Source organism: Physella acuta, unplaced genomic scaffold (genome assembly GCF_028476545.2).
Source record: "Physella acuta isolate Inbredline_101_S28 unplaced genomic scaffold, ASM2847654v3 ptg000235l, whole genome shotgun sequence".
Classification (NCBI taxonomy): domain Eukaryota; kingdom Metazoa; phylum Mollusca; class Gastropoda; family Physidae; genus Physella; species Physella acuta.
In genome coordinates this window covers 818,038-842,142 of record NW_026731754.1, presented here as the reverse complement: position 1 = coordinate 842,142, position 24,105 = coordinate 818,038, and the positions used below count along the sequence as shown (strand labels likewise).

At 33.3% G+C, this 24,105-nt stretch overlaps 2 protein-coding genes across 3 annotated transcripts; both read right to left on the bottom strand.

Moving 5' to 3' along the window:
* Positions 1 to 7,684: 7,684 nt before the first annotated feature.
* LOC131938153 (uncharacterized) lies at positions 7,685 to 13,904 on the bottom strand. 2 transcript variants are annotated; one of them, XM_059296069.1, is made up of 5 exons: positions 13,822 to 13,904; positions 11,120 to 11,822; positions 10,681 to 10,755; positions 10,047 to 10,107; positions 7,685 to 9,331 (listed from the first exon to the last, which is right to left on the bottom strand). In XM_059296069.1, the coding sequence occupies exons 2-5, from the start codon at positions 11,810 to 11,812 to the stop codon at positions 9,093 to 9,095; spliced, it is 1,068 nt and encodes a 355-aa protein (XP_059152052.1). In that variant the 5' UTR covers positions 11,813 to 11,822; positions 13,822 to 13,904; the 3' UTR covers positions 7,685 to 9,092. The 2 variants fall into 2 exon arrangements, with proteins under 2 accessions (XP_059152052.1, XP_059152053.1); XM_059296070.1 differs by lacking the exon at positions 13,822 to 13,904 and adding an exon at positions 12,961 to 13,035.
* Positions 13,905 to 15,936: 2,032 nt separating this feature from the next.
* Positions 15,937 to 18,891, bottom strand: LOC131938155 (uncharacterized). The gene is made up of 2 exons (XM_059296073.1): positions 18,776 to 18,891; positions 15,937 to 17,453 (listed from the first exon to the last, which is right to left on the bottom strand). Exon 2 carries the CDS (start codon positions 17,446 to 17,448, stop codon positions 16,603 to 16,605), a length of 846 nt encoding a protein of 281 aa, XP_059152056.1. The 5' UTR covers positions 17,449 to 17,453; positions 18,776 to 18,891; the 3' UTR covers positions 15,937 to 16,602.
* Positions 18,892 to 24,105: the final 5,214 nt, after the last annotated feature.

The window sequence follows — 24,105 nt, the reverse complement described above, 5'->3', positions numbered from 1 at the left end:
TTAGGCTAACTCTATATGAATTTACAGCTGGAAGCAAAGGTGTTGTTGACTATGCGCAACCACACTTTTCAGGTTACAAAAGTCAAGCATACAGACAAGAAGCTGGCACCACAAGTATTTGATTGCATCATGTACAGAAAACATAATAAAATATCTTTATGTCTAAGATTCAGTAAGATTTTTTTTCAAATTTGTCTGCGGGAATACAATTTTATATTGCGCTGAATGAATCTCTTTAACTGTATACACAATATTGATAATATCACATCTTTAAAACACCATGTTTGCTGGAAGACCAAGGTATAGAAGATTTTATTAGTCAATTAAATTTCTTTTTAAATGCATAAGTCTTTCCAATGGATCATTTGGTGATTTAGTTTGACAAAAATATAGATCTAAATAAAAGGGAGTTGAATATGCTGAGGTTCTACTAGCTCTATAGACTATTTTTAGGTATTATGCTTCTCTTTTTAATACAATACCAGCATCTTTTGTTTTTTGCTCAGTAATAATTTCACAGGCCTAGTGGTTTTAATACAAAAGTGATAAACTTATAGACTCATTTAAACAATTTAATATATCACAATATATACATATCATTAGTCATTCGAAGATTAAGAATATTTGTGATATTTTCATCAATTTAAAATATTAGATTGAGATCTAGTCAGTGGCGTGAGGCATAGCGACTCTTCCCAGGGACAAACTTTCAATTTTTGATTTGCACCCCCCCCCCCCACCTCAAATTTTTCTCTATATATTTTTACTATTTTTTGCCTTGGTGTCACCCCCCTAAATGGTGTCACCCGGTGCGGTCCCCACCCCCCGCCCTCGCTACACCTCTGGATCTAGTTACTAGTCAGCCTAAACTATTACAAGATCTAATCAAACATTTTGATTGTTAATTAACAAAGCCCAATTATTAGGTAAAGCAGGGCAGTCTGCACTGTGTGGTATGTGGCTATAGTCGACACCCCAGCCCTATAAAAAACACCAAAAAAAAACTACTAATCTACTTCTGAGGTAACAACCACTGCTGGTACTTGATCACAGATAAGTAGATGATTCATTTTATGTAATTTATTACCCACTTGACCAAGCAGGAAGGAGATAAAACAGAAGTTAATCTCACTGCTCTTTCCTCAAAATTTCTCACCTCCATAATACCATTTTGAGAACTTTTTTTCCCACATAGACATAACTTAGTAAACTTCACTTTGTAACCACCACATGACTTTTTCAATGCCATTCTTTATTTAAGACTTCAAGTTTAAAAGTTTACAAAACGATTTTAGTTCAAGCCACAGGTGGGAGGTGCGGACCGCACCGGATAACACCATTTAGGGTTGGTGACACCAAGACAAAAAAATTGAAAGATATATAGAATAAATATGCTTTTACCAGTTCTATGTATCGTTAGTTATAGTTAAAAAGTATTTTAAGTACATAATGACAATCTCAACATGGGGGGGGGGGGGGGGCGACAACATGATGTAAGCAAGTTAAATATAGAGAAAACAATTAATAACCAACTATAGATAAACATTAGTATTAAATGTGAACACCATGAGGGTGCAGCACCGGGTGACACCCGACCTAGCGATGCCACTGGTTCAAACATTGGTTATTGTACATTTTAACACAATTTTTATAACTATGGTTAGAATAGTTTTATTTTGGTCAATTTTTTTTTTTTTTGCACAGTGATTGTTGATGCCAAAACAAAATGGTGACATTTGTCCAGTTTAACCATGAAATATAGTTTTAACATTCTCAGAGCATGCCTTTATTGATCAATATCATAATGGTTTTATTTGTTAGATAATAACTAAATCTACATGCAAAGTAATGACATTTACATTTAATGCCTTTATGCATGTTAGTCATTAAATTCTTTTTAGAATATATATATTGATAAAACCCAGCAGAGATAGCATGAAATGTCATTTTTGATCATTATGGGACAGCAGGGAGGATATCAAAGTGGAATTAGTACCATGACCTCCCCTTAAAATTCCTCACCTCCTTAAAACCATTATGTGATCACCATAAAATTTCTAATCCTTTTGCAGGTAACATGGACTGGTGCTCTTAGATCTCAGCCAACCAATTTTAATTTATTATAATTTCAATAGGGCCTACATTACATTGTAGAGGCCTAGAGTACTTTACTTATACTATAATCTAGATCTGTACAAGTAGAATTGGCAGGACATTACAAACAGTAGGTTTTTTGTTAATATTTGCTGTTTAGTAATTAGTAAATAGTACTAATAATCTAATTATCACAGAATAATATTAATGCTTGATCTTACTAGGCCCTAGATCTATAGGCCCTAAATACTAAGTTAGTAACTTAGTATTTACTACTAGATCTACTAGATCTAGGAAATAACATTAATTATTATTAATGGTCCTCAATAATATTTTCTCCCATTACTAGTCACGGCCAATTTTACGTAGATTTCTAGATCTACCTAAAATGATAGATTCTCCTTATTTATTAATTTAATATTTATTGGTAATCTATCGTTTTAGATAAGGAAAATCGACTGAGACTAGTAATGTGTAAAAAAAGGTGACTCGTTAAATTTTTGTAATTATTTCACATATTTAGGTAGATTTATGTTTTGAAAGTTACAAAAATGTGTTAAAGTTTCATTAATGTACCTGTTTTTAAACAATTGTATTAAAAACTTTTCTGTTAAAAATAAATACTAGCGATGTTTTCATCAGATGTAACCAAGGGACAGGGAAGCTTATTTACTTTTCAGGGGAAACCACTCTAACTTACAGATGCCCGCTGTTTATATAGCAAATTTTGCTCGTAAACACTGCTGTTTAAAGTTAATTTCTAGCCTAAATATATTTAGCCATTGATTTTGGTTTTTTATTCAGTTATCTATAATATTTGAAACAAATTTAATATAGGCCTAATCTATCAATACTTCTATTTTAAAGCCTTAACAATGACAATGAGGCAACGTTTTAGCACATTACTAGCCTCGGCCGATTTTACGCACCTGCCTAAAATTATAGATTACCAATTTATTACTAGATCTAGATCTAGAATCTAGTACATATTTAATTATTTTTGATGATTATCGGACAATAGTGTAAAATTCTCCCCTTATTTTATTTTTTTTTTATTTAGTATTTAGGCCTATTTATTTACTATAGGCCTAATATTATTAATAATATTATTACTAACATTTCAAAGGACAGAGAATCAGTCTGAATCAGAGATCCAGAATTATCTAAATAAACGTGAGTCGACTAGATCTAAGATCTAGAGTAGACTCTATCTCTAGTCTAGATCTAAATTCTAGATCTCTGCCTAAGTCTTAGGCCAGGCTTATGACTTAGTCTCTTAGCTTAGGACTCTTAGTCAAACTTAGATCTAGATCTAGATCTAGATCTACTTCTTAATCAAAGTTAATCTTAGGCAGGGAAGCTAAGTCAGTGCAATTTTAGTTTACCTGTTAAAAAAACTGTTAAATCCTGATCTAGAATCTAGATAGTGCTCGATAGAGGCTTTACTTTAATATTGTCTGGTGCCGAAAGAGTACGAACTTAGGCCTAGTTCTAGATCTAGATGTAATCTATCTTTTAATCTTTAACTTTAACATCGATTGACTTTTGAATTGTGCATCATTGTTTTGTTATGATGATTGTTTAAGGTGGCCAGATAAAAATGCTAAATGCATATCATGTTGGAGACAGAATTTTGATAGCCCGGAGACCCGTGTTCTCTTTTCCTTTATGTAAAGTAACCTAAAAAAAATGCAATATAAACTTAATTTAAGTTGGGCAAAAATAAGCAATCAAAGATAAACGGTTTCACTTTACAGCCTGTTTGGTTGAATTAAACGTAATGCTTTTCATAACGGGAGGACGGGGGCGGACTGGAGAGCATATTGTTAACTACATTAAAGTTCCTAGGCCTTACCCCTTGTTAGCTGGGGAAAGCAACCCACCTAAGAGCAGTGTTTCTTCCAGATTTTTTTCTCCGGGGAGGGGGGGGGGGGCACTTGAAATTTTCGGGGGGGGGGGGGGGGTAAACTTTCTTCGGGGGGGGGGGGGGGCGGACACTGTTAAAAGTAGGCCTATATATTTTCTATATAAATTATATAAATTTCATTTCGTTCGGGGGAGGGGGGGGGGGCTTCGCCTCCCCGAAGAGATGCCTGGAAGAAACTCTGCCTAGGAGGGAAAACTCCGAAAAATCAATCACTGCCTTGTAGATTGTTCATACTAGATCTAGATCGACCATGTTTCTGTATTAAAAGCCCGGGGGGAGGGGTGGGGGGGGGGGGGGAGGGGGGTGGGGGGGGAAGGACTGAGGGGGCGGCAGCCAGAGACCCCCAACACATTTTCTCATACAGATCACAGTCAACTTCACCTTACTACTTGATTTTTCGTTTTTGCCTGAAAGTAATCGTTCTGATGTCGAATCTAAGCTTTTTAAATTTTTATTTTTAAAATATGAAATACGTGCACACTCTATATCATTACCTTATACTCAATCATTATTTACTTTTAAACGAAGCTCCTTATACAAAAATAATCCGGACCAGCGTCTGCTTAAGACAAACGAATTCTGACAACTGACTTAACAATTGACCACGTTTAATTTTTATTTTAAATATAAAGGGGATATGCTCAGTTTATTTAATTTTAATAATTTAAGGTCTAAAGCCTTTTGAATACTTTTACCATGTTTGGCACATGAAAAAAGGTATTAAACAGAAAACAAGTTAATAAAAAGTGTAGTGACAATTTAAGCGCAATTTCCTTAATTAATTTTTTGTGACCGAAAGAAAGGATATTTTTGAAAACTTTCTTCGGCAATATTGTTCTAAATTATGGCTGAAATCGATTGGTAAATGTTTCAAGTCGCTAAGTGGTCTGGTTGCCGAGATATGGGCAAAAAACCTGCAATTTTTCGAGGTTTGTTTTTGGCTTTTCCGGGAAATCCAGGAAGGAATTCCGGGAATTTTTTGGCCCTCAATCATCCTCGGAACTTGCTTAACATATTTGCTTTTGGAACTAGTCCTCGATATTGCTTTGTTGAGGAGGAGAGACGACTTAAAGCTGCGGACACACATCCATCCATCCATCACCAGAAATGACGAGTTAATAATCGCAATTGTCCAGTATGGAAATTGCGCTGAAAAAAAGGATTGAAAACAACTGATTTGACAATTGACCCCGTTTAATTTTTTAAGAAAATAGGTATTAAACAGCAGAAAAAAGGGTTGTAATGGAAACCCGAAAAAACCTCTGCCATTTTGAATTTTTTGGTACTTTAAACAACGTTAAGGCTTTTTATTTATGCACTTAAAGCAATCAAAGTTAAACGGCTTATATTGCAGTATATATTAAAACTTTTAACGAGACAACTTTTTGAAAGAGCTACTGGTCAGAATTTTACAATGTCTGAAAAATCGTACCCTTTTTACTTTCTCGTATATACGCAGTATAGAGAAAGTCTTGTAATCGTGCAAAAAAAAAAATCGAGATTATTACAAATCTCGACGTTTTACATCTCACTGATACGGAAAAACATAATTTTGCAATCTTGTCCGTATGTCTGTGTGTCAGTCTGTGTGTCTGTCTCTGTGTGTGTAAACACGATAACTTGAGTACCGTTACAGCTAGGTTGATGAAATTTTATATATAAGTATTTTATCAAAATCGTAGTCGTAGATCCTTATCAACTTATGAGCGATTTCCGATAACCGGAAGTGGTACTTATTTTACTTTGAATTTTTCAAAAGCTTATAACTTGAGTACTATTTCAGATAGATAAATGAAATTTCACATGTAAGTAAAAGATCTAATTCTCTACCTTCTGTTAAATTTTGAGTAATTTCCGTTGACCGGAAGTAGTAATTTACGCTATTTCCGATTTCTCAAAAAACTAATGTAAATTTTTAAAGTACTAATACTATTGCGCACTATTATGCACTTTTTTATTTAGCGTTCACTTGGTGTGCAATTCTTTTGTCTACGAGATTTTATTCTATTTTTAAAACTTTAAGTATTTAAAATGGATTAAAAATCATGTCTATAGCCCGAGTTCCCATCCACTGTTCTCCCGGTTTATTAGTATTCAACATTTTCAGAAAGCTTCACCAAATAATTAATTTTCTGCTTTTTAATGGGGGTGGCGGGGGGGGGGGGGGGGGGTGGCGGGGGTGGTATACTTTCTTCTGGGGGAGGGGGGGCTGTTCCCCCTCCCCCCCCCCCAAAGAGATGCCTGGAAGAAACACTGCACACACACAGATACGCACACATACACATAAATACATACATATATATATATATATATATATATATATATATATATATATATATATATATATATATATATATATATATATATATATATATATATATATATATATATATATATATATTGTAACTTAAAGACCTGCCTTATGCATAAATAGTTTAGCACATTTTAATACAGTTTCCCTTTAATGTCGAGGAGAACGAATGGGCGGGTTCAGATAACATGACTTTTCTTAGAATAAAATAAAAGTAATCATTTAGATTATGTGTATTTGAGGGGTGGATGGTGGCAGATATGTGACGTCTAGTCGTATAGTATTTGTTACTGCAGAGGACTATATTAATTATTTGTGGATAGAATATACGAGAGACGAAGAATGATGTGGGGGGGGGGGGGGGGGAGGAGGGAGTAGTAAACTTTTACTAGACTAGAGTGTCGTCATTTGAAGACGATAACTTAAATAATTATTTCAGTGTAAATTTCTCCTGTTCTACGTTTTTCCTCACTTGGGGAAAACATAGTTATGTTTTGTGGCTACAGGACATTACCCCCCTGGATATTTCCCCCCGGACATTTCCCCCCGTATTTACCCCCCGGAGCAATCCCTCCCCCCCCCGGGGAATTACCCCCCCCCACTCTCAAGTTAAAATCCTAACTCTAACTAGAAATTTATACCTATATACTACTTTAATCCAAACCTTAAGAAAAAGACCAAAACCTAAGCATCCACCTTAGCCTAAAACTTCAAACAAAACCAAAACCAAAGCTAGACACAACCCTAACCCTAAAACTAGCTATAACCCTAACCTTAACCCTAACCCTAACCCTAACCCTAACCCTAACCCTAACCCTAGCCCTAGCCCTAGCCCTAGCCCTAGCCCTAACCTTAACTCTAACCCTAACCCTAACCCTAGCCTTAACCCTAACCCTAACCCTAGCCCTAACCCTAACCTTAACCCTAACCCTAACCCTAGCCTTAACCCTAACCCTGTCCGAGGGGGGGGGGGGAGGGTAATGTCCTACTGGGCGGGGGGTAATTGACAGGGGGTAATTGACAGGGGGGGGGTAATTACTCTGGGGGTAATGTCGGGGGGGGGGGGGGAATATCCGGGGGGTAATTGACAGGGGGGAAATGCCCTGTTCCCATGTATGGTATGTCTTATTAGTGTTATTATTTATTTGTTTCATCATCAGGAATGATGTTTTATGAATTATATATTGTGTTTTAAGGGCCCTTCAAGTGACGTGGCCAGGGCCATTTCAGAGTGACGAGTCTTTAGGCCAAAGTAAAGTGATTAACGGATATAAATATATCATTTCAAAATTCCGATTTTATGTATAATTTAATGTCATTTCAGAAAATCAAATAAATGCTCAATTGAAATTCTGCTATAATTTACAAATGAATAGTTTTATCTATTTTGGTTTCTTCATGGTGACTGTCATATAATGTGTTTTAACCATGTAATATTTTATATTTGGAAGGTATTAATAGGCACTAATACAACAAATATAAAACCTTTATAATAACACGCGTTTAAATTCACTGAAAATAAGAAAATAAAACGAATTAGCTTTATTTAAAAAACAAATGCCATAAAGGGAATTTTATTATACGGAAAACGTTTCAAGAGTGGAAACAATGGCTGGTCACATGTTAACTGGCACTGCATTTATTCTAAAATAATTTCATGCCTTCAGTTTTCAAAAAAGATATAAGATGCTTAACATTAGCATTTGTTGACAAGAACCATACAAAAATACAAAGCAAAAACAAACCAAATTATCCCGGTGTAAATAAAACGTATTCTAAAATTATTTAAAAAAACTGTCAATAAAAAATGTATTGACTTTGGTTTAATCAAGCATGTCTCACACTTCTGACACCAAATCAGCCAACTGTGACAAACTGTTCGCCCTCGTCGCCTCTCTGATAAATCAAGTGTTAGGATTTTAAAAACAATATTTCTCTTCTTTTATAGTTGATTATAGTAATTTTAAAATTAAGTTGTCTATCTAACTAGACTAAAAATTAATTATATATTCTTGCATTATCATTTAAGAAGAACATATCTGAGAAGTTTTAACGAAATCGCTGCATTAGAAGTGGGTGAAAATCGAGTTACAATATTTGTCACAAATGCACAAGCAAAGTTAGTAAAATAGATACAAGCTTGTAAAATTTAGATAACATTAAGTCAATTAAATGCACATATTGTGGCGAGGATGCATCGTTCTGAATAAAAGATGTTGACAGTTAAGCATGGAATGACAAAAACATGTTAAAATTATTATCAAAACCTAACAAAAGAACAATGTAAAGGCTAAAGATGTTTACCAATCCTACGCTAAAAAAGCTTCTGAAATACAACAGCGTTTAATCAATATTATTATAAACTGTCAACGATAAAAAAGTGAATTTCAAATCTAAACTCGCCTTATAAAATAAAATAAAATGTACTTTAAAAGAAAGTTCTCACAAAGTTTCGCCCTTTTACAAAGATGAACTCCCTTGTTTGATAAACAACGACACATCAGACCAATTGATTTCTGATATAAAATGTATATTGCACTATATTTGTTTATACTTATTTCGTGACGCCGTCCCATACAAAGATATTTATTGTTAATACTTGAGTATACACAAATATTTTCAAATGTTTGCAAAAAAGGTTTTAAGAAAAATTGGATTCAATTACATATACGTGTAAAAATATTTAAAAGTAATAACAAAATTTATTTTTAGTTTTTTTTAGTTGTCACACGTATAAATATAGTCTTATCAAAATCGTGGTTAAATAACGTGAAATAATTTTAAACATATGACAGCACCTATACCACAGATTACAAACATTGCAATACTCAAGAACCACAGAATGCGGCGGTTCCCGGCCTTGATTTCAACCAGCATAGCCTGCAATGGATCCCTTTGGCCCTCAAATCTTGTCTGTGACTCTTCCTGAACATCAGTGTTGACGTGCGACGTCTCAGCCATACCTGCCACTTCATGAAAACCGCCGTCTGCCCCTGAACCTTCCATAATAATTTAATAGATAAAATGTTAACATTTTTGTATTCATCATGAAAATCGCAAAAAACTTCAGACCAAATGTAAAATTCTGCAGAAAGCATATTCTAAATCACTTGGTTTAACATTAGATAGGTTTCTTGTAATGGAAATATTCACGCCATATTACGTTAGGGATATCTTTCAGACATTTTTTTTTCTCCGGGGCGTTAGACGTGCTCCGGGGATGGGGAGAGAGGGGGAGGGAGAGTTTGCACTCCACCTACCCCCTAACCCTAACCTGAAGAGTGAAAAGAACACTGTTTTCTATTTTAGTAATGTTTAATAGATATTTTAATGCCTTTCAAAACGCCATAAGGGTTTTTAAAATTCCTTATTCATAAAACTTCGTCATCATCGTAACAAATTTCGACTTCCCCCCACTCGCCCCGAAAATAAGATAACGTTTATGGACCACCCTTTATATATACTTTATATATATATATATATATATATATATATATATATATATATATATATATATATATATATATATATATATATACATACCATTGTTAATTTAAAATTTGACCAACGAATGCGACCTTTGGTGAAATAAAAACTTCGAAGAATAAAATACCAGAGAAAGTATAAATTTTTTCAAAATTTAAAATAAGGATACTTGTATATTTTTTAAAATATTGCTAAAAGGTTGTATTATAAAAGTCAGCAATAACTTACTTGGCTCACTTTTAGGCAGGAGTATCTGCTGAGAGCTGTTTGAAATTTGATCTCCATCGTTCTGAAATGTAAATAAAACATGAATGCAAAGATATATTGTGTACAAAATTTAGGACCACCGTGTAAAAATAACGTGTGTTCTGTTTCAGTGTTTCTATAGTGCCATAACAATTTTTCCAAGAAATTAAATATTCCAACTTACTACTAATAACAATCCCATTATTTAGTATACAGTTGAGTTTCAAGTTAAAAATGGCAATCGTAAATTATTTGATTAGTTGTAAAAGAAGTTCTAGGTAAAAATTTAAATGACCGAATTCTTAGTTATATCAATATATTGTACAATAAAAAATAATGCTTAGTAATTACGTATTAATTGTATTTTAGCGAACTGCATAACTGTAGCGCCTGGTAATTTAAGCAGGAATTTATCATAGGGATGGGGGTTAGGTTCTAATTATATTTCAAGGATTGAGGAAAAAAGTTCGTTTTTTGACATTTTAAAATAAAATTGTAAAGCAACTTGATCGCACAGTCGCTAACAGCTGTAAGTTAACTTCAGATATAAAAGTGGGTCTCTACCCCCACTAAACACCACACCTGTCTACGCCCCTGTTGCATCAAATATTCTTACCGTGGTTACATCAGCTTGTCCTGGCTTAGAAGGTGTGACGCTATATTCTTGAGTATTTCCCGGGGGTAAAGTTGGCTTGAAAAAATAAGCAGATACAATATAAATAAATAAAGAGTTATTTTAAAGAAAGCCGGTTACACCATATATGACACATGGTGACCGGAAAGATGCGCAACGGAAAACTGCGCAACGGAAAACTGAGCACAAAAAAGTGCACAAGGGCATTTTTTGTTTTCACAGATCGACCGTTTATAAACAATACCAAAGAATAAACACGTGTACACTGTAGCATAATAAAATATATTTCTTCGGAATATGACAAAATTAAAGTGAAGTCGTATAATTAGTTTGTATTTGTGCATTTTTCTGTTCGCGCAGTTTTCTGTTAAGATGTTTTCCGATTGCGTATTTTTCTGTGATCCTTTACCCAATAACTTACATATAGTCCAACAGCTTGTTCATATAATGGTACTGGTATGGTCGATTTTATGTCAGGTGTTAGATTTTCTACAGCTTGTTCATGTGATAATGCCGGTACAGACGAAAATCTGTCTGGTTTCGTTGTTCTTAGACTTTCTACAGCTTTCTTGAGTTGTTCCCTTTGTTTATTTACTTGAATCACATCTTTTGTACGATTATCAAACAACACAATTCTGCCATTACATGTTGACAAAAGTTCATTGAAAACGCCCCTCTGTACGTTGCACCATTCTTCAAATGATTGATTATTGCCCAAGTCAAAATTATCCCCATAAGTCAGCACGATTATTCCCCTCTCCTTAAAAATGTTCTCACCAAAATAATCTTTTACTTTATCTACAGAATCTTTTTCCTGCTTTGTGAAGCGAACTCCGTACTTGAAAACACATATTAGTGCTTCAAAATCTTCTCCAATTTCCTCCAAAATGCTTTTTATAGACTGCCAAACGTCCTCATCAGAATGTTTCATATCCTCTCCACCATCACCTATCCCTGAACCATCTACAGCTACAAACACATCGTCCTTATATATCTGATACAATTTTGATTTGCCTGGTACTTGATTGTTTTCGGATAGGAATGATGTTATTGTAGATGTCACTCCATTCCCCGACCTCCCGACAAAAAAAAGACGGCTATTTCCTTCACTCATGGCGAGTTCTCTGTGAAACAAAATATAGAAAATACATAATTATTTTTTTCTTCTTCATTCTAGTGTTAAAAGAGATTCCAACCAACCAGTGTTTCTTCCAGACTTTTTTCTCCGGGGGGGGGGGGGGGGGGGGGGGGGGGGAAGGCACTTGAAATTTTCGCGTGGGGAGGGGGGGGGGGTGGACGAAAATTTCCGGTATATATTTTCTATACCAATTCCATTTCGTTCGGGGGGAGGCGGTAGACTTTCTTCGGGGGGGGGGGGGGCTGAGCCTGGGAGAAACTCTGCATCCACCACAAGAATTACGTGTCAATCATTGACTCAGCCTACTATTCTTTCTAGATATGCTTCCATAAGAACAAACTTCAAGGAAGGAATTAGGGGTTGTTCTGGCTGCCAGGGGGTTCGAACTCGGGACTTTTTGCTCAGCAGCCATGAGCTTATCAGACCCGATAACGCCGACCTCCGAAAATACATCAAATGTTGTGAAAAAATTGCTTTACTTAAAAGGGTGCATCAAAGTGTTTGGAAAATATAGATCTAAGCTAATCAATGTAAGAATCTTTTGTTTAAAACATGTTTACTAATGGTCAGACTGCCAATAACAACTTTTAAAAGAAAATTAAATGGCCTTGATACAAGAAAAATCAACTACTATATGTGAAAACAGAAATGACCTATACAAAAGTTTCTGTTCAGATTCATTAAACAAACCAGCAGTATATCGTAAGCATATGTATAATAGAGGGGTTCTTAAAATTGGTTTCGTCATTCGAGAAGGTGTCAGCGTGGTCAAGTAGGTAAGTCTCAAGTACAAACCCTCGGCAGGCAAGACAGCTAAGGCTCAATAGGTAAGGATAGCAACTCTTCAACGAGAGTCTGAACTCTAAAATCAAGCAACTGCTACATTGGACAAAGGCTAAGGCGCAGAACAAGTTGACAATAGTTGACACGAAATAATGAAGAAGAAGAAAACAACTCATTTCTCTAGCCTTAAATCTAGCCAAAACACTAAACATCAATCACATCTGCCATTTCTTGTAGGAACCCTTTATTTACGTTGTCAACACATATTATGTCTAACTCGTGTGCATATATATCTTACTTTACAACCAGTAAATAAGGTTTTAACACAAAATACAACTTACTATGCAATAAACGTTCGTTAACGTAGAGAAATCAACACAAAACAACGTTCACATCTCTTCTATGTGTTGGTGTGTGATGCTTGCTTGACGTGCGGTGTGTAAAGTGGACCATAGATCGATTAAAGGGGAATTCCCCACTATTTCTTAAAAAAGCTATATTTAGTCTTCCGATAAACCCGTAGAGTTTGATGGCGATGTCACAATGTTTACACATGATATATTACCGGAACATCCACACTCACAATCAAACATATATATATATAAATATATATAAATAAATAAATAAATAAATAAATAAATAATATATATATATATATATATATATATATATATATATATATATATATATATATATATATATATATATGTGACAAGGATGGCAATTTGCGTGATTAAAGAATAGAACGACCATAGACTTTAAAACCCATTATATGTAGATACTATTTTTACGCATAGTTGTATCATGTCTCCGTTTATTTGTTGTGTAGGCCTACATTTCTGTCAATAAATCTCCAAAAGCTTCTCAAATAAATATCGATTTGAACTGGTTTAATTGACTTGTAATTCAAGTCTAACCCTAGGCCTAATGCTTCCTATAAATCGAAACCTTAACCATAACCATAAAAAATAAATATACCTTGGTCTCGATTTTTCTAAATACCTACATGACAAACTACACTTGTTTACAGAAATTGCACCCAAGCTAAACTTTTCAGTTATGATTAACTACCAGTATCATACTAACTAAACAATAATTTAAAATAGTAACAGCGTGTAACTGTAAAAAGAATACTCCTGTGTACGTGTATCTTAAATCTCAACTGATATATCACAGTTTTATCATATCAAAATGGTACTTACAATCCTTTCTACATCAAAACAGTAAGGGAAAACTAACACCAAAACAAAATTTACTTTCTGTTTCGGCTACATCGACGTGTGATACTTACCTTACTGTCTTTCAAGCGGACCAGAGATCGTAAAGAGAAAAAAACATCTTCAGATAATCATGTGATGAACTCAGTGGCGTAACAACAGTGTAACACCTACTTTTAGTATCTGTGGCTATCATTACCGCAAAATCTTGCGCAGCGGCGTAGCTAGAGGAGGGCGGGAGAGGCGGGCGCCGACCATAAGTGTTCGCAAAAAAAGGGTAAAATAAAAAAAAAAAGGCCGTTCATTGAATTCTACACAGTCATAGTTAAGAAAGTAAACAGCAACCAGGCTTTAGACACCGATTCAACTGTATTATACATCAATTGTAGGGCAAGAAAATAATTTTTTTACGGGATAGTGACTGGCAAAAAGCGCTACCAACCTTTCCAGCTAGGTGGGGGGTGCTTTTCACCACCTAGTCATATATATATATATATATATATATATATATATATATATATATATATATATATATATATATATATATGTATATATATATATATATATATATATATATATATATATATATATATATATATATATATATATATATATATATATATATATGAAATGTATAATGTTGACTATTATTATTATATATATGTATCATTTTTGAAATGTGTAGTGTTGACTATTATTATCATATATATGTTACATTGTTGAAATGTGTAGTGTTGAGTATTATATATATATATATATATATATATATATATATATATATATATATATATATATATATATATATATATATATATATATATATATATATATAAAGATATGTATCATTGTTGAAATATGTAGCTTTGTTGACTATTATTATTATATATATATATTTATCATTATTGAAATGTGTAGTGTTGACTACTATTATTATTACACCTGTACTCAAAACTCGTTTTTGTCCTGGTCATACACTATTTAATCTCTCAATAAACCACATATTGTCTCTATGTAAAGATTTCTTATCTTATCTAGTGTGATATTTATGACCTTGCCAGATCAAAGATGAATTTGATAATTCACGATAAGTTGATCCTGGTTTATTCCTGATTAAATATAAATGTGGGTGGGCTGTTAGACCTGACTAGAAATGAAATCTATCCGAATAGATTTCGCCCTAATCAGAGATCACTAGACATTCGCGATTGCGATACTACACCTTACTTTGTAAATTAAAAAAAAATAAATAATTTACTAGATACATGCCTAAAATTATACACTTATAATATACATGTTACATACACAAATTACGCTTCTTATTTTCGAAATCAACTTTGTTAAACTCACTTATATATATAAGTCTTAGATAAATTAAAATTTCTTATATTGAATTAATTATTACTAGTGCAAGTTGTCAAAAAAATTTGGGCAAAAGTTTTGAGGAGCCTATGTAGTCATAATAAATATATAAAAAAAAATCTTTTAAAAAATATGGCTAGCGATAACATTATAGTTACTTTTTAGCTGTTTGAGAACCATCGATTGCATTCATTTTAATATATTTGTATTGAATATACGCCGTTAAAAAGCCCTTTAGAATGATTTTTTCAATTCAAATATATTTAACTCTTGAATTCAACCGGAACGGCCAGGGAGAGTAAAACAATGAAAGTCATAATAATTGTTTTCCATGATCAAATACACAACAGTGGTCTATGATGCATAGCCTAGTATTGTATTTATATTCTTTTTAGCCAATGACTTAAATTTTTTTGAAAAAAATACGTTTATGTTAAAAAAGAACTGTGTTGTTCATAGTTTTACAATTAATATTGCTTAATTTTTACATTTCAAGTTAGCGGCGAGGCGTCTCAGATATTAGTCTTATGGTTTTAAAGAACTACAGCAAGTTATTAAACACGCAACACTACAAGATTACAATGTATCATAATAGTTTAGAGATGCATATTTAAGTTTTATTTTAAAAAATCTGTTAATGCGGCCGAACAATCCCTCCATAAGTATTTTTTTTCAACTTTTGTAGAAAAAAAAAACCCACAGAGACAAGAAATAAAACAAACACATTATCAAGTTGTGTAATATTTGTGTTTTGTATTTCATGCAAACATTTTCAACAATGCTTATTTTCTATTTTTTTTTTTTGAGTATTATAAGCAAATGTCATGTCATTGTAATAGTAAAATCACCAATCTATCTAGAATGGTTTACGTTATACTATTTATGTAAGGTAAAACATTTTATCTTAAATATACAAAAAATAAAAATTTCTAAATGCTCTGAAATAAAAAGTGAAAACTTTAGTAATCCTTCTTTCTCATAATATCTCTCTCTCTCTCTCTCTCTCTCTCTCTCTCTCTCTCTGTGTAATTTTTCTGTTACCCGTTGAAATAACAAATAAATTTCAGTTTACAAGATTTAAACATTTAACTAAATATAATAATATTTTACAGCAATAGTATTTTTTCGATCAAATAGATTTGTCGGAAAATAGGGCATCCACAAAATCGTTCATTTGAGCAAGAACCCATTAGGGAAATTGTCCATTCGGGAATTTGTTTTTTTTAGCAATCATCACCCAATCAAGAAGCTAAATTAAGTCCGTCTTTCTCAGCTTGTATCCATTTATATTGACCCAAGAGTACCAATTTAGTTAATGTTACGTAGCAATTGTAATGAAAGGGGTGGTCATTTGTAACTACACGTCACAAGAAGCAATGGTAGAGAGGCTAAATTGACCGATACGTTTTAGAAATGTATTTTAATCAACACTATTAAAATAATGAGAGCCACCACACCTAAAATAACAACCCACAATCCAGCACACAGCCACCGGAAATGTCGACGTTGTTGGGCCTTGACCTCTTTCAGACTTTCCGTCAAGTTCAGGATGACGTCATAACTAGCTTGCCCGGCCCTACTCTGGGGACGGAAATCCCCCGAGCCATTCAGGCTCGCCGACCCAAACTGTTCGGAAACCTCAATCGGAATCTCATCGATGTTGCCCGATCCTCGATTCATCGAAATCAGCGAGTTCACATTCTCTATCAGACATCGCCTCTGCTCCATCCGTTTTTCATAGCCCTTGACCTTGTTGTTGAAGAGCACGACCCTGTACTGGCATTCCTCAAACACGGCCTTGACATTTCCGGTCTGACGGCAGCACCACTCTAAAAACGACACACCCTCATTTTCCAATTCGAAGTTGTCTCCGTAAGACATTAGAATAATTCCTTTTTTCCTGAAGACGTCGTTACCAAAGAAGCTCTTGACTTTTTGTATAGCCTCTTGCTCCTGCAAAGTGAAGCGGACACCGTATTGCAGGACATACACCAGAATATGAAACCCGTTGACCCTTTTCATGACGTCGTCCAGAGTCGCTCGCAGGGTGTCCTCAGGGAGTCTGCAGTCATCCCCGGCGTCAGCAAAACCTGAGCAGTCGATGGCAGAGAGGTAGAGGTCCTCGCGGACTACCACGTCACGGACTAATTTCTTGTGGCTGTTGCGTGACATCAGCGAGTCCATGGATGACGTCACACCCACACCTGACCTGCCGATCACTAGAAGTCTACAAACTTGGTTCTTTCTCTCCATACCTGCTGTTTTACAAGATTTGTATATATATATATATATATATATATATATATATATATATATATATATATATATATATATATATATATATATATATATATATATACATGTCATTAATGACATGTATATATATATATATATATATATATATATATATATATATATATATATATATATATATATATATATATATATATATACACATGTCATTAATGTCGATATATAAAACTTAACGCAAGCACTTTATTGAACAGCCATTAAATGTAATGTTTTTGTATTTCAACAGTTTGTTTTCTTCTAATTGAGAATTTACTATAAACGTTACTCGAATCTATTGAGCATATTATTGTTTATATATAGATGTTTATTTTTTATTTAACCAAGCATAAGTAAAATATCAACAAATAGCAATCCAACACTGAGAGGACAGATGTGCTTGCGTCGTACCTCTACGCCCAGAGGTAATAAAACAAGAGTAAGCTCGTCCAAAAATTGCTCCTATATTTGGCCGGCATGACACTTCCAGTAAAACCGGGCCATAGAAATGGCAAGCAAAACATAGCGATCATTTTTGAGAAGACACATAGGCTTGAGAAGTTCTCGAAAAATAGGGCTTTATGAAAACTTGTTGTAAATTATCAAATTGGAAATCATTCACATTTTCCAATAGAATTATGAAAATAAGAACGACGACGAAGAAGAAACTCACAGACCAATTGAAATGTAAGTACTCGATCAAATAACTGTACATTGCATTTCTTAGACCTAACTGCAATAGTGCTCAAGCTGTCGTGTTCATACACACAGGCAGACTCGCACACACATGCATATAATATTGCAAAACTGGGCTTATCCGACTCAGGAAGGTATAAAACATTTGCTTGCAATGTTTCTAAAGTCAGATACTACCTCTAAACACTGTACACGAGTAATTAGACATGTAATGATTCCATGTCCATTCTCAAACATCACTTTTACATTTTCTTAGCCATCAATATATATATATATATATATATATATATATATATATATATATATATATATATATATATATATATATATATATATATATATATATACATATATATACATATATATATATATATATATATATATATATACATATATATATATATATATATATATATATATATATATATATATATATATATATATATATATATATATATATATATATATATACATATATATATATATACATACATATATATATATATACATATATATATATATATATATATATATATATATATATATATATATATATATATATATATATGCAGACGTATATAAAGACATAACTTACCTGTGCACACGTATGAATATTAATATTCAAATATTCAGTTATAAAAGCATCTCTCTCACTCTTCCTATCAATAAAATCCTTCTGTTTTGTTTTTGTGTTCTGACATAACCTAACGCCTCCTAGTGTAGGCAAATTGATATATTTATTATCACATTAACGTACCTGGTAGGTGTGATATCTTTGATGTGTCAGTACGCCCCCTTGGTCCAGATATTTCTGGAGTAGCTAAAAATAGATATATGCATTTCGACCAAGGTCAAGGCGATGTATACATCTGCAGCAGGTTGTGGTATGTTTTCTACAGAATGTTCTGAATTTTATCGAGATTGAATTAATGTTAGTATTAATCACAATATCATTCATTTTTTTAAAATCTTGAATATTAGATATGTGTTTAAGAATTGATAACCCGTAGACCTGAAACAATCTCCTTTGATGAAGCGAACATCTAGTATCTATGTAGGTAGTCTTAGTTCCACATAGAGGAAAAGTAGATTATTTCAATGGTTTTATTTATATAATTTATACTTTTTTTTGTTTTTGTTTTCTACCTATTTTATATTGTCACTTTTTCCACATAATTGTAAATAGATGCCGTATAGTTGATTGCATTTACACAAAAAGAATGTCATAGTTTACATCATGTATGCTAATTGAAGTCGTAAAACGTAATGAATACCTTGTACCTGCATGTATTTCATTTTACTTAGAAAAAAAATCATATTTTCCTCTCTCTATTTTTTTCTAATCTGCATTTTCTGTGCGGCTATTTCTGTTTTATTTCTTCCATAATCATTTTGTTTTTGCATATTATGCTGTTCAGGTTTAAATTTAAACTAACAACACAGAATTTTCTAATGAAAAAAAAGTGCGTTGTTATTTTTAATGTGTTTCTTTTTACATTTGACAATCATCGAAGTAAATAAAAAATTAAATAAATTATATAAATCATAAAAATAAAATCTTCAAAACCTGGTAAAATAGAAATATTGTATGTAGAATATAGAATCAGAAAAAAATAACGACAAGACATGTTAAAAATTATGCAGGAACAACAGTACAGTAAAAAAAAAACATCGATCATTCCTGTACAAAAAAAAAACATTTTTGGCTGCATAAACACGAAGACCAAGTGTCAAACATGACAAAATATCATATTTATTTTACTTTCTTTTACAACAAGAATAATAACATATTTCCTATAGATAAACCATTCCCCTTTACTCCAAAAAAAAAAAAAGAACAACAAATTTTGTGATTTACCGAAACTGACCCAACTGGTTGGTTGATCATCTTAATGTAGCAAAGCTTATCATTAAAATCATTCCTCCAGTTTCATGCGTGCATTAGCTATTACATGTCAATATAGTATAATTCTATATATTCTAAATTATTTTATATATGCTGGGTTCTATTGAGTTAAATTGTGCGTTGATAAGATTAGCTTTTGGTGGTGATCTCATTAATTACTATATATATATATATATATATATATATATATATATATATATATATATATATATATATATATATATAATTATTAATTATAATTGACCCGTACATTACAAAAATAACATAATTGCATTTTTTATGGTGCCTGAAATGTTTTGGCATTTGATAATTTGATGTACAAGAGTCGTCCCCTAAGTTCAGCTCTCTGACATGGATCTGTCAAACAAAGTATCTTAAAGCTGAACCAGCGGGGTAATTGTAACGAGATGTAACACACTCTCAACCAAACAACCTGTTCACAAGACGCCATACCTTCTTAACACCACAAGTAAAATGATCACAAAAATGACAGCAGCTATGAATAGAGCGTCTAATACATAAACTGTTACGTTGCTGATTCCAACATCGTAATGAACCGCTGGAGGCATCGAGACGCACAGTTCTTTATGTAAACTCTCAAAGTCCTGCAATGCGTACGGCCTAGAGATCTCATAAGAAAGATTGTTGACAGCTTGTTTCAGTTGTTCCCTCTGTCTTATTTTTTGCCCCACGTCCTTTGTTTTGTTATCAAACAACACAACCCTGTCTTTACACGTCGTCAACAAATCCTGAAAATAACCCGATTGTTCCTGACACCAATCCTCAAAAGGCGGAACACTTTCCGAGTTAAAGTTATCTCCATGCGTCAGTACAAGTATCCCCCTCTGTTCAAAAATTTTCGCTCCGAAATATTGCTTCACTTTCTTCACGGCGAGTTTTTCTTGCCTGGTAAAACGAACACCGAACTTTATAACGAACACTAAAGCTACAAAACCGGAACTCTCTCGTAAAGCTGCTGCGATAGACCGGAGAACCACAGAATCAGGTTGCTGCATGTCTTCTCCATCGTCGCCCACACCAGACCCGTCTGTGACAATAAACGTATCGTTTCTATGAGTCTGGAATCGGTCTCTGTACGTCTGGAACTGTTGTAGGACCGGACGTCCAGGATCTTGGCTGGTACAACAGACGGTGTCCGGATTTAACAAAGAGTGGACGGTAGACGTCACGCCATTTCCCGATCTCCCGACAACAAACAGACGAATTTGTTTTCCCGACATGGCCTGAGTTTGGCAAAATGGTACGCTAGACTAATGATGAAACTGCAAGACAAATGGTAAATCATTAATTAACTATAATTATTAAATGTAATCAAATTTTAACCCACTAATTATCGAACATACGAATCAAGTATTGCAGAAAACAAAATATCTATAAAATACACAGCATACTTAGCTTATAGAAAAACAATGATATTCTGAAAAATTTGATAGTTAATTTTAATAGTTCAAATAATTCATTCAAGATCCCTTGCTAACAGAGTCAGGTTAGAGTTGTGGATCCATAATACAAACTCTGCCTCACACAATAACTGATATATATATATATATATATATATATATATATATATATATATATATATATATATATATATAATTATGTATGTATACATGCATGTACCTCCTCAACATACTTTATTGAATATCTCACGTTCGGCTCCGTAAATAGGTACTACTTTAGTTCTGTAAAGTAAAGTACTATGGACATGGTACAACCTTAATGTTTTTCTATAGAGATTACAGAAACTCGTAAACTCTACTACATCTGTCATATTGAGCATGAGGTCTAATACAGTTTTTAATAAATCAATTATTCTAAGAATTACCGAATGCAACAACACAGTTCTTTTTGTGTTTTGAATTACTTTTAAAACAATAAATATTTTAATGACAGATCTAGTAGGGTACTCGACTGTGTTAATCCATTAGGTTAAGGCTACCATTTAATCCTTACTTATCTAGATGACGCCGTAGATTAACACAAGCACTAAATACGTAGGCCTACACATCAAGGCGGAGCCTTAGAATGATACTACGATTGAATACTTACATATTTCGGCAAAACCTCAGGATAATACTAGCATAGAATACCAACATATATAGGAGAAACCTTAGCATAATAATACTTTTGAATATTTATATATCTGGGCAAAACCTTACGATAATACTACCATTGAATACTTTCATATGTAGATAACACGGTAAACCACTACAACCATTGAATATGTACATATCTATATGTCACTGTAGGACACTACTGTCATTAAGTTGAATATTTACTTATCTAGATGACACCTTAGGATAAAACTAGCATTGAATACTTTCATATGTAGATGACACGGTAGGATATTACTATTGAATACTTACATATCTAAATGTCACTGTAGGACACTACTGTCATTAAATACACGTAAACGAGAATGTAGTATAGCACTATGCCAACACTAACTTACATGGCAAACACCTACAATGTGACACAGTACTGCGTCACTGGTTATCACAGTTCTGTGCTGGCTAGTGTATATCAGTTGACCACTAATCTCTGACTAATGGACTAAAGAACGGCGCTTCTATAAGTACACATTGACGGTGTGGTTCAGGGATAGAGCAGACGACGACAAACCCAGAAGTGATGCGTTCATTTCTCGAATAAACTTTTAACAGTGTCCGCAACCCCCCCCCCCACCCACCCGGAAAATTTTAATCCGCCCTCCACCCCCCCCCCCAAATTTCAAGTCCGTCCCCCCTGCGACGTTTGAATAATTACATTACAATACTGTCTAAAATTTCATGAACAGTCCTTAGCTGGATGTTGTTTTTTTTATGTTTATATGTTTTTAACAATTTAGCTGCTTTCTTTAGATAATTTTAAAATATCTATAAAATGTAATGTATAATGGAACTAATTAAAACAAAAAATAAAAATGCCCAATTAAGAGTCGGCACTAAAACTTTTTTTTTCAGAAAAAATAAATAACAAATTTTCCCGTATAGCAGTCAGTAAAATCATAAGCTAAATTAACACAAATAAAAATTGATTTACTTTTATTTTCATTAATGTATTCAAGTCTGTTTATAGACCTTTACATTTGTCAACACATTATTTAATGGTTTAAAGAAAACGACGTTCCTTTATGCCTGCATCAGTACAACCTTAGGATGAGTGTCAAGCACAATTTTTGATTGTAACAAAGTCCAAGCCAGAATTAAAATTACGGTATCGATACTGCAAAGAGCAGAAACAAGCAGTGCCGGCGCCCGGTTATTTAGCGCACTTGGCAAAAGTTACTACAACGCCCCCTCTCACACCAATTAATTACTAAAACATATGAATAAGAAAACAATTAATTAAAAGTGACATATTAATTTATTATCAGGGGCAACGCCCCCTCTCACACCAATTAATTACTAAAACATATGAATAAGAAAATAATTAATTAAAAGTGACATATTTGTTTATTATCAGGGGCGGAACTACAGTACCGCCAGACCAATGCGGGGGGGGGGGGGGGGGGGGGGGGGGGGCCGTTTATTGGCCCACAGCCGACCATAATCAATTTTTTTACAGTTAAAAAAAAAATTTCTTGCATTATTTACTTGATGGTTGTTTTGTATAAATAATACTGTAGCTGCGGTTTCATTATCTTTATTCTATAGACACCATCCCGAGTCCTCTTTCTCCTACAATCAAACACACGCTGTTGTCGGCAGAATTCTTTTGAAAATAAATCCATCGCGTAAAAGATAGGCAAACGTTCAAACCACTTCCATGACTTATTTCCCTTTTATAAATAGTCAAATATGTTTGCTCTTAAGCACCTTTTAAAAGATTTGCACTAAACAAATTAAAAAGCAATTACTTATTTGAATTATTATTAAAAAAAACACATAATAAAGAATGACACAGCATAAAAAGGAAATGTATTTAAAACTAATAATATAAATACAAAAAACATCAAAATAATCATTACGCGAAAAACTATTACACGTACAAAGCTG

What these genes read in the sequence shown, in the direction of transcription:
- LOC131938153 (XM_059296069.1), bottom strand. Translation starts at nt 11,812, where the DNA reads ATGAGTGAAGGAAATAGCCGTCTTTTTTTTGTCGGGAGGTCGGGGAAT. An exon ending in AACAAGCTGTTGGACTATAT is followed by an intron (nt 10,756 to 11,119) that starts GTAAGTTATTGG and finishes TATTTTTTCAAG; the next exon opens with CCAACTTTACCCCCGGGAAA. An exon ending in CCTGCCTAAAAGTGAGCCAA is followed by an intron (nt 9,332 to 10,046) that starts GTAAGTTATTGC and finishes TTATTATGGAAG; the next exon opens with GTTCAGGGGCAGACGGCGGT.
- LOC131938155 (XM_059296073.1), bottom strand. Translation starts at nt 17,448, where the DNA reads ATGGAGAGAAAGAACCAAGTTTGTAGACTTCTAGTGATCGGCAGGTCA.